Consider the following 15031-nt stretch of genomic DNA (forward strand, 5'->3'; position numbering starts at 1 on the left):
TCCAGCCTTTTAGACTCTACAGCTGTGAGAGAACAGAGTCCTGCTGTTCAGAGGCACCCAGTGCGAGGCACTATGCTACGACGGTCCTGGGAAACTAATATGCTATATTAAAAAGCCACATGAAAGCAAACTGCTGGCTGTATGTGCTACGGCACAGCCCAAGTATGGAAGATTTGAGAACACCCATGTGTGATAACCAAGAAGCCAGAAGGGAAAGGTGTTTTTTAAGATTCAACAACATGCAGTCTATTGTCTTAATTACAAGACCTGCTTTCCTATGTTTAATAGTGATTGAGAAGCAAGCTTCCAAAATGTAAAAACTAAACACCTTAAATTATGAGCTGCATTTGTTAAAGGAAATTTTCAATCCCATCTGTCTCCTGTATCTGCAGACTGAGACTCTGGCACTCAGGTTCGTTATCCCCCATTGATTGCACTGTGTGTGTGTTATAATTCTTTAGATTGTTAGAATGTGAGTAGGATATTAACATATGTTGATGTTCTACTTTAAGTGAACCTGCATTCAATAAAAGCTGAGAGAATAGCATAGTTACCTTGTGTGATCTTGTCTATCCCTTGGTGCTGGGCTGCTCAGTAGGCAGCCAGTCGAAGATTGAGTATCCTTACTTAAAATGTAAACCAGTGACACTAATCTTACATTGCTTCAAACCCTGCCTCTGTGAATTTATATTGAACAAAGTACCCGCTAGTCAGAGACAGTCAGACCCTGGCTCATTTCCTGACAGATTAGCAAAAAGGCAGAACAGAAGCACGTGAATTCCTAGACTAAGTGCTCAGCATCATTACCCAGCCTTGCCACAGATAACACAGTCCCAGTCTTTTCTAAGACTTGCCAGCTGACAGCACCTCCTGCCTGATGATCAAGTTTTGCTCGGTTGACGCTACTGTGTCCCAAATTTGTCTTGAGGCCTCACACATAGTTACTCAATTCACAAACCTACACAGGAATCACTCTTTTCCATGTCACAGATTAGAAAACTAAGGCACAGAAACATTAGCCTAGGTGCTAGTGTGAGTAGGGGGCTTGGTGGAATCCAGACCTGTGCCCAGACCTGGACTGTATTCCATGTTTTTTCCTAGCCTCTGGCCTAGAAGACTGAGCACCTCTTAGTTCACTGCTAAGTTTTCTTCTTATGAAATTTTAAAACAAATGATATGAGCACATCCTTGTATGGGCAAGTCCAGCATTGCGCAAGGACACACAACAAAAGGTTAGAGTTCCAGCCTATCTTCCACCCACCTACAGGCAGCCACCACTAACACCTCAATATGTGAAGTTCCAGCTTCTTTAACATGCATTTACATACAACATATGTGCATACATAAATATATTTATATTCAGAGAAAAGCAGGACTATAATATGTATATTCTTCTGCAACTTGCTTTTTCATTAAACATACCTTGCAGATCTTTCCATGTGAGTATGCATGTGTGCACATATGACCATGTGTAGTATGTAGACTGCAAACACAGTTAACTGACCTTTCTTAATTATGAGATGGTATTCAGTAATATAAATATATGATCAGTTATTTGATCCCACTATCTTATACAGCTGGAAATATTTCTGTAAGTTATATCATTAGAAAGAGAATGAAATAATCAAAAAATGTACATTCAAAAATTTAATAAGGTCTGGATATCTTCCAAAAAGACTGCATCGCTTTGCATCCCCACCAATGGCACGTATTATTTTTTCATTGATTAGACATGTACATTGCAGTGGTTACATGCAGTATGCTGTTCTCATCATTTTAGGTACGTTAACTTGTCTCTTCTTAACAGCGACTTAGTGAGACAGACACAGCTGTCCCCCCATTTACAGGCTGAAGGGGAGCAAAGAGAGGTGTGTAGGGTCACAGCTGAGGGTCAGATCTGGCAGCAAGCCCAGGCTGGCCTCAGACCCTGTGCTTTTGTCCCTGGTGCTCAGCTGCCCTGCTTCTGTATGCTCGTGCTAACACTGCTATTCAACCTTAAAACCATTCCCAATTTGGTGAGTAAAGTGCCACTCCTAGTTGTTATTTCAATCTGTATTCCCCTGGTTATTAACCACGTCAAATTTTTACTTCCATTAACACCCTCCTACGAAATAAAACATCCAAGCAGATAAGATTAGCAGAATTCCTGAGGATTTCAAAAATAGTTACTTTCATAATCAAAAACAGTAAATTAAATAATGGCTGAAAGAGCTATGCAACCATCTGTCACCTTCCAGGTTCAACCCAATAGTGAAGTTGTGACTCATGACCATGCAGCTCCATGTCACACAGGCATGTGAGGAGGGATAATACCAGTAATTTTCAGGACTACACAGAGTGGTCCTTATACTTAGAGAAAGAAGAGGGTATGCAGCTATGTGTGGCCAATGCTGCAATGACAGCAAAGGGACAAAGACCAGAATTAAAGATAATTAAAGAGGAAAGTGCATATCAGCCTTAGCATGGGCCTCATAAGCAATGGGCCTGAGGGGGAATATCTTCAATCAGAGAGTTTGCACCACTGTTTACTTGTCACGTCACTTCCAGCCTCTAAAGTATTAGATGCGCTTCTACTATTCACACTTGTGGAACACCTCAAGAAAAGCGGCTATTAATCTCATTTTAATTAACACATCTAGATTTGCTGCTACTGACAGCAAATGGCCTGGCCGCAGCTCAAACACACATTAATGTGAAATAAAGGAAGTCAAGTGAATAATAGGCAGTTGTAACATTTCCATCCCAGGACTAATCCACTAACTGCTGCCACATCTGCAAACGTCAACAATGCCGTTATTCACTGAGCCCTCTGCCAGCAGGAAAACAAAGGTCCCTCCTTCTTTCATCTTATATGGACAATCTCCAATTTAGTAATTCCCAAATTTAGAAGCATGTGGAGGGCAAAGGAGTTAAGTCTCGGGTAACTGCACATTCCTTCTACTCCAACAACAATATTTATGTATTAAAGCACTGCTGTATAATAGAGCATTATACAATACACACATGTGCATATATATGTGTATATAAATAAACATCTTATAAACATAGTATTATCGTAGTAATGCTAGCATTGATAATAATGCTAACACCTGCTGAATTCTCACTCTGCACCAGGCATACCTTGGAGTTCTGTGTACACTGACACACTTGATGCTCATGTGACCCTGTGATGTGGGCACTGCTGCATCCTTCCTTTTATGTATGAAACCCTGAGCCTGGCGGTGAAGCTGCACCAAGTTACAAAGCCACCAAAAGGAAAAGCAAAGCAAGTGGAGAACCAGAATATAGTCCAGGCCACCGGATTCTGACTCACTGAGCCAGGCTCCCTGGACATGAAGGAAGAGAGGGTGACAGGTACCTGGGTCCAGGAGCTCTTCCGCATGGCACTGAAGTGCCTCCTGTAACTCTGCTTCCTTGGGAAATGCACCCAAGCACCAAACACACCTCTGAAAAGCAGCAGGGCCATCGATCCACATGAGGGGAGGGGTCTCCTTTCTGCTTTTACTCATCAGGTCTTCCCTCCTGAATCCAGAATGTTCTTCCAGGAGCCACCCTGCTCCTCTTGTCTGGAGTGTCCTTCTAACAGGCAAATGTAAACCAGCCCCAGGAAGGAGCCTGGGTGACCAAACCCACAAACATGGACTGGAAACAATTTCCACTTGTTTCCTTCTCCAGGCTAATCTTTTCTGCTACAGCAGGATGGCCACTAACAAATTATAAGTGCTGATAAAAGTGCCCTTTAAAGGATGGGGTAGCAAAGGTCATGTTCTTGACTATATTGTGGGGGGACACTCCTGCAACATAAATTTCAGGAGAAATCCAGTCAAATTCATGGATATAACCCAAGTTCAATTTTTAGTATGATAAAAATGTTCAAAACACAACAGGTACCCAAGGTCTTAGTTACATTCATGATTTTTACTAGCGAAAGACACACGGTCTAAACAGCATGCTCCCAAGTTATGAGTTAACGTAATTTTATCCTTTTTCTCTGATAAGAGTAGTACGTGTCCTTTAAGGAAAAAAAAGGGGATGGGGGGAACTGCATAAAACAGAAGAAGAATGTTTTCACCCGCATCCTCTTCTCACACATATAGTTTAGTGTATAGCTTTCACATTTTTTAGGGATACTTAATTTTTTTTCAGCCAGAGAAGGGATCATACCACCCCACACAAGTTGTTTGTGATTGTGTTTCCATTTGCCCTGGCTGCTTTTCCATGTCTAAGGGGAAGCTCTCGGGGTGAAGTGGCTGGGAAAGCCAGCCTGTATGTCAGGGACGGGGCTAATTCCAGCTTTCTGCTCTCTGCACAGCTCACATGCCCACCAACAAATACTTCTGTGCACAACTCAGTCAAACACTAAACAAAGCAGAACTTACTTTTAAATGCAAGCACTCAGAAGAACTTAATTTCAACAAGATAACACAATTACTTTGCTTTTCAATGTCACTTAATTGAGTCATATTTTCACTTGGATGATTATCATCTCCAAACTGATTGGCGATAAAAGAAGTTTTAAAATTTTATCTAAATTTCTAGATAAAACTACAAATAATGTATTTTATCTTCTTGTGTTCTAAAAACAAGATTATAAAGCTCCAAGTCTGACTTTGTTAAGAGGTCAAAAACACTCTTGAAAATTCCACTTCAATTCTGAGGCTTGTGTTAAACTTTTTCTTACTCTGGATCACTGGTTGGTATGCCCATGGCAGAAACTGTCAAGTTTCGGTGTCACGTGGGCATTACATAGTATAGAGCCACCCTCTGGGTGTCTTTACTCTTGGTTTTCTCCCAGCTTTTTAAATACAAGTTTAGACATTTCAACATGGAAAATGGTTATGGTGGCAAGGGGTAGCTTTACTATTCTCTGGAATTGTTGGCTTAATTACATGTTAAAATGAACACATTCTATAAAATTATTACCTATTCATTGTTAAACCATTAAGGTATTGAAATAATACTTTGTAGTTAGGCCACAAAATTTTCTTTTTAGTTCAATCAATATTAGCATGATGTAGCTTTAAAAAAACTGACTTTATCATCTATATTCTAGAGATAGAAACAGCAATCAAGGAGGTACCTGGAGTCAGAAAATAATATGCTTGTGTTCTCTTTGTAATTTGCCCTTCTTGGAGGAAAGTTCTACTGAAGACTTTAGGCATCATGAATCCATATTTCTCCAATATTTTTTATTCTACAACAAATCTTCAGAGAAAAGGGAAACAAAACACTGACCTGGATGATGATAGTTTTAAAAAGAAGAAAGCAGATTAAATACCTGGCTAAAAATATGGATTACACAGGAGCCATGGCAGACTTCATTAGAGAACAGTGTGGTTTCCTGCCACCACCTGGCTGACACTCATGAAGATGGACACACATGAATATGACACATATGAAGACAGGCATGTCTTCTGCCCTTATTCTTTTCACATTCTCCAACTCATGCTCTTAAAAATTCTCAACCATTCTATCATACAATGAACATCACTCGTTTTCTAGTCCAACCACACTTTCTCTTGGGAGCAGCCTTTCCTGGAGGGGAAGGCTGACAGGGGGCTTGTCCTAGCAGCCTGACACTGCCTGGGCAACACATCTGGGAAGCACATTGCCCCGGAAGCTGGGGCGCCAGCCAACTGCCCCTCCAGATCATGGACAGGGTCTTGCTGCTGGCTCCCTGGAGCATCTGTGCATTCTGCCCACTTTTAAGTGGGAGGTTGCCATCAACTCTGTACACCTCACACGCTTCCAATATATTCCCTGCTGTTCAAGCAAGAGGCATTCTTACAAGTGGAGTGGCATTAAGATACTTAATGGCTGTGACCATGGGCACCAACTCATCAGGACTGGCCATCTGCTCTGGAAGGACTGGCTCGGAGCAATCTGTGAAGCTGGACTATTGCACAGAGCCATCCCCACACAGTTCTCTGGCCTCCTGAGCACCTTTCCTGTAACCACTCAGCTTGCTGATTTACACACAATGTTTTACAGAAGAGAATCAAAGAGTGATATACATTCCAGAAAAGGCCAAAAATCTCTACATGTCATGAGCAATGGAAATGCATCAGCAGTTTTATTTTCACCAATGACCATAGACAATAACTGAATATCATTTTCTAATTAAGTGGACGAATAGCAAGAGAGCAATCAGCTGCTCCTGGCTCTTTACTGTAAGTTCATCATCAGGGTAGAACCAGCCGATCCGTGAAGATAGGAAAGCACAGGACACAGGGACATCAAAGCTCACACAACTGCGTGGAGGAAAATGGCCACCCCCAGATTTGCTTTAACAAGAGGTTACTTTTTTTTACAACAAAATAGGACAGTATAGCAGCCAAAGACTTTAAAAAGTTATCCGAGCAGTAAACAAAACACAAGATTGCAGTGCTCCCAGTGTTAAGACTTCACAGTGACATCTAAGAAGTGTCCATTTAGTCCTCACACCAAAATCCCAGAGGACCAATGAGTGACGAGGATTCCTGGTCCCTGCTGAAAATGGTGTGAATAAAATAAATCAAAGCTATTTTTCCTTAACAACCTGGCCTCTGCCCTCTTTATGTGGAAAATTCCCTTCAGGTCTTCAACGTATTTCAGGGAAGAAAGTAAGCACTTAGCACAAAGTACAGCATGATTTTAAACTCTCAATTCCGAAAACAAGAATTTGTCCCAACCTTTCAGTGGACAGTCACCAGGAACAGGGAATTTTACCTAAATTCATGTTACAGAAAATAGCCTGCAGAGGAGTGTCAATAAAAATCAATTGTGAGTGCTGTTTCATCACTGTGTTTGATAATAACTTAAAAATAAACATGTATGAAACAAAGACAATGAAAGATTCTAAATGAGAGCTTAGCATTCATTCCTTTCCTAAAGATATTCACCACTGAAATCAAGTCCTTGTCACCTAAATTTGCCTCCACACAGAGTCTAAGTGCAATAGCTAATTATCAAGATTACTCTTTCATGTAATCACCACCGTTCAATGGCTCAAACACACAGCACATGCATAACCATTCAACAAGATGATGACTCTCTTGGGAAGGCTGAGGAACATGATTAAGGCAATAGAATATAAACGTGAAATAAAAAGATATGACCAGAGGCCTATTTTTAGTTTTGGCTATATTATTATCCACATCTACTTAGAATACTAAAACTGTACCTTTTTATCCTGCACATTTTATGGTCCCTTCTTGTTTTATGCAGGAGCAACATGACGCTTCACTAACTGCTCACCAGAGAGACGGTCCTAGAGAATACTGTCAGGGAACATGTTAACATAAAACTCCCAGCTGAGTGCATCTCACACTGGATGACTTGCAAGGAGTTTTGTTCCTGCCCTAGTTCTGGCTTTTTCTACCAGTTATTTGGGAAACAACAGATGAGAGCTCAGTGGTGTGATGGCGGCCAAGGTTGTGGTCAGGCTGTGAGAAGCTGAAGCAAATGTGCCTTCAGGTCTGCAGGGGAGCCAGCTGAGCTAGCTCAGAAGCAAGGCCACCGACGTGTGTCAAGTCACATCTCTGTAAGTGCAGTGAGTATAACCACATGCTAGGGGGAGAGTCTGGAAGGTGACTGAAGGAGGAGTCTGACCCAGAGGGCGTGACTTTGGACACAGGGCCCACACTCAGGCACTCTTCAGTGTGGATCACGTCTTCCTACCTCATGTCTGGTTTTAGGCGTGAGCCCCACGGACCGGGTGGGGAATGCCTCACGGGCCACACGAAGCACACTCAGGGAAGGGCAGCCACTGACTTTGCCTATTGTTGGTACTGAATTATTAATCTTTTTAAAGAAATTTTTAAAAATATACTTTTAATGTTAGAGTTGTATTTAAAAAGTTTTTTATATTAATGTTAAAGCTTTATAGAAAAACGATTTAAAATTACTTGCTTACTCCCCTCTGCCTTTCCCTCTGTCAATCAACCCTGGCATAATGCAGGCTGCTTTATCTTAATGGCACAGAGAATACATTTTTAGGAAAAGCAAATAAATAAATCACTATAACTCTGAATTTTCTAGATGTATGAACTGTTCATTTCATGAATTACCTGTGGCAATGGTGCTATGCCACAGACTTGCAGAATCCTAAAAATTTTTTGGTGAAGGAAACTGAGGCCCTGGAGAGAAGGGATTTGCCCAGGAGCACGTGGCCAATCTGGGTATCAACAAGGACTCCTGCTCACAAGCTTCTAGAGGCTCAGTCTTCCCAGAATCTACTCTTAGGTTCAAATGAGACACATATTTTAATATGTGGAGAACATCTGATGAACACTGTGCAACTAAATCTGCTACCACCACCCTGAAGTGTTCTGCAATCCAAAGTCAGAGAAAAATGTCAGAAGACTGTTTTTAGGGTGACAGGCCATCCCTAAAAAAAGGAATATTGTAGTCTGGTTAATAGTGCCATGTTTCCTCACCAATTTAAATTACGTTAGAGACTTTAATTTCTGGCTCAATAAAAATTAAAAGTTGCTTCTAATAGTTTAAAAGATTTTAGATTTCTTAGCCTGTTAAGTGTTTGGTTAATTTTACATTAACACACACCTAAAATAATCCGGTTTCTCATTTAAGGATACTCTTCCAGTGGATATTTTTGGGAAGCCAAGCCTCTCAATAATCAAGAACAGAACTCATGTGCTTTGTGCCCTGAAAACTCTGTCATCCCTTCTTACAATGGAGCACATCTGTGTGACAGGAAATATAACCTAATTAGAGACAGAACCCAAGGATACTGAAAAATAACCATGGTACAAGCTACAATTACCTAGATGATGCATCCCTTCCCCCCATTCCCATTAGTGTGGATAATTTAGAGTTGAGGATCATGCAGCTTACTGGTAGCTCTCATCCTGGGTAGGTCCAGCTTTCACAGCCCCACACCCATGTGCCTAGCTCTGCTCAGAGGTGGTGGTGCTGCTGCAGTGACCTCTGACCCACAATCCAGGGTACTGAGCATGAGCACCCACCACCCACACTCACCACAGACCCAGGAGCCCTGAATGAGCTGCCAAGTGACTCCAAACCTCAGGAAACCAGCGCTTTTGAAGTGCAGTATGTGCAATACCTCAGAGGGCAGAAAACGAAGATGACATAGAAACTGCATGTCAAAGGGCACAGGTGACAAAAATTCCACTTGACCCAACACTGACTCTATTTCACTCCAAATTAAACCTGGGCCTGACACAAGCAAACGAGACAGTGGGTCACCTGTAAGGACAGGATGTCAGGGTCCCCCCCAGTGGGTTTCCACTTACACAGGAATTATAGTGAATCGCCACAGTGAGGGCTGTTTCCCTCCCAAGTGAACCTAGCCTATTCTAAATAATCCATTCCAGCTATTGGAAAGTCTGGCCCTGATTTATTTCCTCAGTAAGATTAACTGCTGTGATTCTCAGGTCTCCCTTAGTGGCTAATCACGGCTGTCCCAAAGCTGTCCTGTACATTATGTGGTTGTACCTCCTAATGGCCACAGTGAGTGCCTCTGGCGAGCTGGCACAGGGACAGATGACCTCCTGGCGCAGGCCTTTACTTTGGAAGACATTGAGAAATGCGTCGCAGGAAGAAATAGACCCTGAAAGGAAAAGGGGACAATGATCAGACAGTGGAAGCCATGTATGTTATTTATTAAAAATATCCCATAATAGAAAATGCTTTTGAAGTTAGGATTTAGGCACACATAGAATTAGGTAGCATAGAAAACACTTCACTTAAGTACAATTTATCATTTATGTTACAGGGAAAGGTAATTTTCTCAAACTTAGAGAACTCAAGAATTTAAAAAATAAACAACTTCTGTGCTTAATCAAAACATTTGCTGACTGGTGAATTTAACTTTAACAACTTTTTTGAAACTTGTTCTAACCATTTTAAATATGTATGTTCTAAAGTGTGGGTAAATCTAATCTTAACTCAGTGATTTTCAAATTTTTTTGATCTCATGGCACATACAAATTACTAAAAGTCTATAACATACCTAAAGTACATTTTTTGCCCATCTGACAAAAAAAATAGCTATAATTTTGATTCATTCACATCAGATGGATACTATTGTGTTGGCTGTTGTCATTTTTTATTTACAATCTAAGGGAAAAGAGATCAGTGCCCCTGACTAAACAGTCAGGTACTACATGTTTTAAAAATTCTTGCAACCATCTGGTTGAATATTGCTACCTTAAGTAAATGGAGAAAACTTTAAATAAACTTGAATGATGAGACCCAGGTATAACTAGGGACCTATCAGCTAAAAGATTTCCTAATACAAGTTTACCTTGGTTTATATAAGACATGCTACTCTGTAGAGTTCAGTAAAACCAACTATGTGTTAAAATAGCTCACAATTTATGGAGTTATTCTGTAAATGGAAGAATCATTTCTAAAACTAGTACTAATTATCTGTTTGTAAGTCCCCTTTTGCATTTCAAATGTTCTTTAAGAAAGACTACGTTGCTTTAATTTATAAATATATACATTGCAGAGTTTATAGTGTGGTCAGAAACAAACTTTCTTACATTCATTTCACTTTCACTTTGCTTCTGGCTTACATATTTGTGTCATAAAAATCAAGCTAGATGGATTGGATTTTATTTTAATTCACTGAAATATTTCTCAAGGTATATGAGGCCTGTCCAGAAAAAGTCATTGTTAACATAACAAGAATGGTTTGCACATGACATCAATGTAACCTGGCAGTCAAGGAGAGTGGATGAAATGCGTATGCATGAACAATGACAACTTCACTGTATTAGTCAGTGGTGGTGGGGTAATGGAATTGAGTGAACATGTGTACTGTGTGGCCATTATATTGAAAATACTGAGCAAGTACAGCAACGAATCTGCATCAAATTTTGCGTTAAGGTTGAACATTCCTCCGTGGAAACTATTTGGATGATTCAAAAGGGTTTTGGAGATGATGCAATGAGTGCAGCGCCAATAAAAGTGGGGCACAAATGCTTCAAAGATGGTTGAGAATCTGTTGAAAGTGATCCACATTCTGAAAGGCCTACAACAAGCAGAGCACCTGAGAATGTTGAACATGTATGGGCTGCAATCAACAAAGATCGGTGACTGACAGTGCGAGAACTAGAAGTTGATTTGGGGATTCCAAAAAATACTGTGTCTGAGGTTTTGATGGACGATCTTGGTATGGAATGTGTTGTGGCAAAATCTGTTCTGCTACCAGAGCAGAAGGAACATCGTGCAGCAGTTGCTAATGACTTGATTCAAACCACTACCAATGAACCAGATGTCAAGGTCATAACTGAAGATGAATCCTGAGTATATGGCTATGATGCAGAAATGAAGGCCCAGTCATCCGTATGAAGGTCACCTGGTTCTCCATGCCCAAAGTTGTAGCAAGATCAAGGCCACGTTAACTGTGTTTTTTTGATTGGGTAGGTGTTGTCCAACATGAGTGTGCCCCTCCAGGCCAAACAATGAATAAGGAGCACTGCCTCAACGTTCTTTGTCAGTTGAGAGAGACAATACGATGCAAACAGACACAGCTATGGGCAACTGGTGACTGGCAGCTTCATCATGACAATGCGCCCACTCATGCATCATGTCACGCAGTTTTGTGTAGAAACATCAAATCACCCAGGTGACTCAGCCCCACCACAGCCCAGATTTGGCATCCTGAAACTTCTGGCTTTTCCAAAACTAAGATCACCTTTGAAAGGGAAGTGATTTCACACTCTCGATGAGATTCAGGAAAATACGATGGGGCAGCTGATGGCAATTTCAACAAAGGATTTTGCAGTGTTTTGAACAGTGGAAGAGGTGTTGGGAGAAATGTGTGAGGTCCCGAGGTGCCTACTTAGAAGGGGACTGAGGTGTCACTGTCCTGTGTAAAATGTCTATTTTTCATATTTACATTGCTGCATACTTTCTGGACAGACCTCGTATTAACAGTGTTCTCTAAAACTGCTAATTAACTTAACCTAATTTTGGCTATAGGATTTGTTCAGGAATTTTCATTAAAAATAAAAATCAATTTCCTGATCAATAAAACTACTATGGACCATAAAGTAATAATAGTTAATCTTTCTTGAGAATATATTACATCCCAAGGAACTGTATGTAGGGATTACTTCATTTAATCCTCATAAAATCTTATGATTTAGGTGTCATTCTGAAGTTAAAGAGAAGGTTTTAAAACTGACATTTTCTACAGAATCAGGAAGTAGAGGAGCCAGAACTTGACCCTAAGGCTGTGTCTGAAAGCTCCATGGTCTCCACTGGCATATTGTGGTGTCTTTAGCCAATAAGTAGTTCTGTTTGGTTATTATTTTGAGACCACTTCTTAACTAAGGTAAAGAGTAGAAAAAGAAAAATCAAAGTGCAAAGAATAAACCCTGATGATGAGGACCCTGCTGCCTGCCTGTCCTCGCCTGAGCAACAAATGTCGCTTACAGGGGTTTGCGCCATCGGCCACGATCAGCATCCGCAGAGAAGAAAGGTTGATGTCTCTTTGATCCCTGTGTGCTACCAACGCCCAGTGCATGTCCCTGGACTTGACACAGGCCACCTTTGCTGAAGAAAAAGCAGAGGGAAAGAAGTTAATATGTGGACCATCAGACCATGAGATATTAAAAGAGGAACTCATGGTAGTGGGGGAACATCAAGGCCATTCCAGGACACACCTTTGTACTGGCAGACCTTCTGAATCCAGGAGAGTGGGTTCACCTTCATCAGTGAGTATGGGATGCTGATCACGTGCATCATGTTCATGACGCTCTGAAAGCAAGGGCACACACACACACAGAGGTGAGACGGGAGAGGCCCTTCCCACTGACGCCAGACTCCAGGTAGGGACACAACAGGCCAGGCTTGGGGCTCATCACACTGCCAGTGGGCAGCCGATCCCAATGCATCTCAGAATAATCTGGGGAGTTACATCTCAATGGTTATCTAGTCCTCTTAGCTCCTGCTTTTCCTGATACAGGTAAAGAATCTAAGTCCAAATACCTTTTCAATATAAAACCTTTAGTTGAATGATTATCATTTTTTAAGGTCTTTTCATAGTGGAAAGTGTCTGTATCACCCTCAGTGACCCCTAAAGGATTCATTTCTTTAAAATGAATACTAAAACTACCTTTCAAAATACTAGACTTACTGGGGGAATCACTTCATATATTAAATGGCTAACTACTATACACTTGAAACTAACATAAAATACTAGATGTCAAATGTAATTGAAAAAGAAAGCAAAATAAAATGAAAAAAATAAAATAAATGGTTAGTCCCTACATGCTTCAAGAAGGACTCACACACCTGCCTGGACGTCACCTGGTCCAATGCAGCCAGGAGCTGGCAGTTAAGGGACAACAAAGGGGGAGCATAGGACAGAACCCTCCCTGGCCAGCTCTGCCGTGTCAGGATTCTCTCTTCTACTGTGAGTGGAGGTGCAGGGAGAGGGCATGGGTGCTCTGGAGAGCGCTGGCCTAATTCTGAAAGCTCTGAAGGAAAATGACTACCTATACCTTTCCCAATAGAGGTGAGTCTGCTGGGCCCTCTCACCTCAGCTGCTCCCCCCTGCACGCTGTAGGTGAGAGTACCTTCCACCACATAGAAGATGTGAGGCTGTCTAGCTAGACCTGCCTTGTTCTAGAAAGTGGCAGCAAGAGGTTCAGAAACCGCCAATTCCTGGGGTAGTAATCCAGGGCAACAGTAAGAGGTGGAAGACAAGAATGCAAGATCTACCACAGACATATCACAGCGCTCTTGAAAAGTAAGATTATCATGAGAAACTCTGATGGCCACAATAACAGCAATTCCGTCACATCATCAAGTAGGTGGATGGGTTAGGTGCTCACCAGACCCACGATTCTCAACACAGCATCACCATTCCCACTGCACAGACAGGGAAACTGAGGTTCTGAGTGACTTGAGCAACAAACGGTTTTTGGGCTCAGGGGACTGGCCTAGAGTCACAAGCTATAGAAGGAAGGGCTGAGATCAGAGCCTGGGTTCTCTGACCCTGGGCTCTTTCCACGACACGAGCAGGGTATATGAGCGCACACTGGGAATCAAGCTTTCCATCTTGCCATCCACTAGTATCCAGACAGTAGAAATGAACTGTATTGATCACAGAAAGAAGTTGCCAATCGGGAGCTTCTTATGTGATACTTAAATGCTCTTGTTCTAATAAATTCTGGTTTAGAAAGAAACAACAAATTCCACTTTCTGTATTGATGTCCCTATCAATCATGCAAAAATAGCTAGATTTTTCTATTTCAGAAAAGATATAAAGTTTCAGCATAAGAAACTTAAGAAGAAAAATGGGTGATTAAAAATGACCTCATATAAAACAGACAAGAAGCTAAGAAGTTATGCTACACATTTTTAAGTGCCAAACATATCTTAAAGTATAAACTATCTCTCTATAAATGCCTACAGCTTTGACCTGTCATCACTTATCAAGTGGCACCAACAATAATGAGACATGCATTCTCTACCACGCATGCTGGATTTTCATTAAGGGGATCTCTGTGAAGGACTTTCCTTAATAGCATAATGAGACAGGTTCTCTCGATATCCATAAATACTGATTCATAAAAATAAAAATAATAAGAAGAATGTCATAGCCAAATCAGATGTAAAGTGACCCAAACACAAGACACATGACAACACTGCTGTGTAATTATAAATGACCAAAGTGGGGAGGAAGATACTGAGCTGGTTGTGAGCCTGAGAAAGGCTGCCCTCGGCAGCTGTAACCTCGGTATGTGGTTCAGTGACTCCAGCAAGAGGCTGCAGAGACCCACTGGGTTTACTGTGCTTTTAGAATTTACATTAGCTGCCGGCTCAAGACCTCTAACAATGATGACTCTTCCTTGTAACTGGGAGGAAGGAGCTTACCCTGGCCGCTAAGTATAAGGGTCCTAATTCAAATTCTGACATGAGCACATTCAGATGTAAATAAGACACAGCAGGACTGGGCATCACACTTACTGTTAGGATTCCATGCCAGAGCCCAACATCTTTCTTGAAGTCCAACACATTCACAATTGTTTCAGCTGTACAAAGAAAGAGT

The 15031-nt window shown here is 41.3% G+C and overlaps 1 protein-coding gene across 4 annotated transcripts in view; it reads right to left on the reverse strand.

Moving 5' to 3' along the window:
- The window catches only part of DIP2C (DIP2 acetate--CoA ligase C (putative)), a 367711-nt gene that overhangs the window by 83325 nt on the left and 269355 nt on the right, over window positions 1–15031 (reverse strand). For all 4 annotated transcript variants that reach the window (XM_090266439.1, XM_090266438.1, XM_090266437.1 and 1 more), the window contains 4 exons: window positions 14950–15014; window positions 12639–12732; window positions 12409–12528; window positions 9457–9571 (listed from right to left, as the gene is read on the reverse strand). In XM_090266439.1, the coding sequence (XP_090122565.1) occupies window positions 9457–9571; window positions 12409–12528; window positions 12639–12732; window positions 14950–15014 (394 nt within the window). The remainder of the gene's footprint in view (window positions 1–9456; window positions 9572–12408; window positions 12529–12638; window positions 12733–14949; window positions 15015–15031) is intronic.

This window comes from Furipterus horrens, unplaced genomic scaffold (genome assembly GCF_987537825.1).
Source record: "Furipterus horrens unplaced genomic scaffold, mFurHor1.1.pri manual_scaffold_2, whole genome shotgun sequence".
Taxonomy (NCBI): domain Eukaryota; kingdom Metazoa; phylum Chordata; class Mammalia; order Chiroptera; family Furipteridae; genus Furipterus; species Furipterus horrens.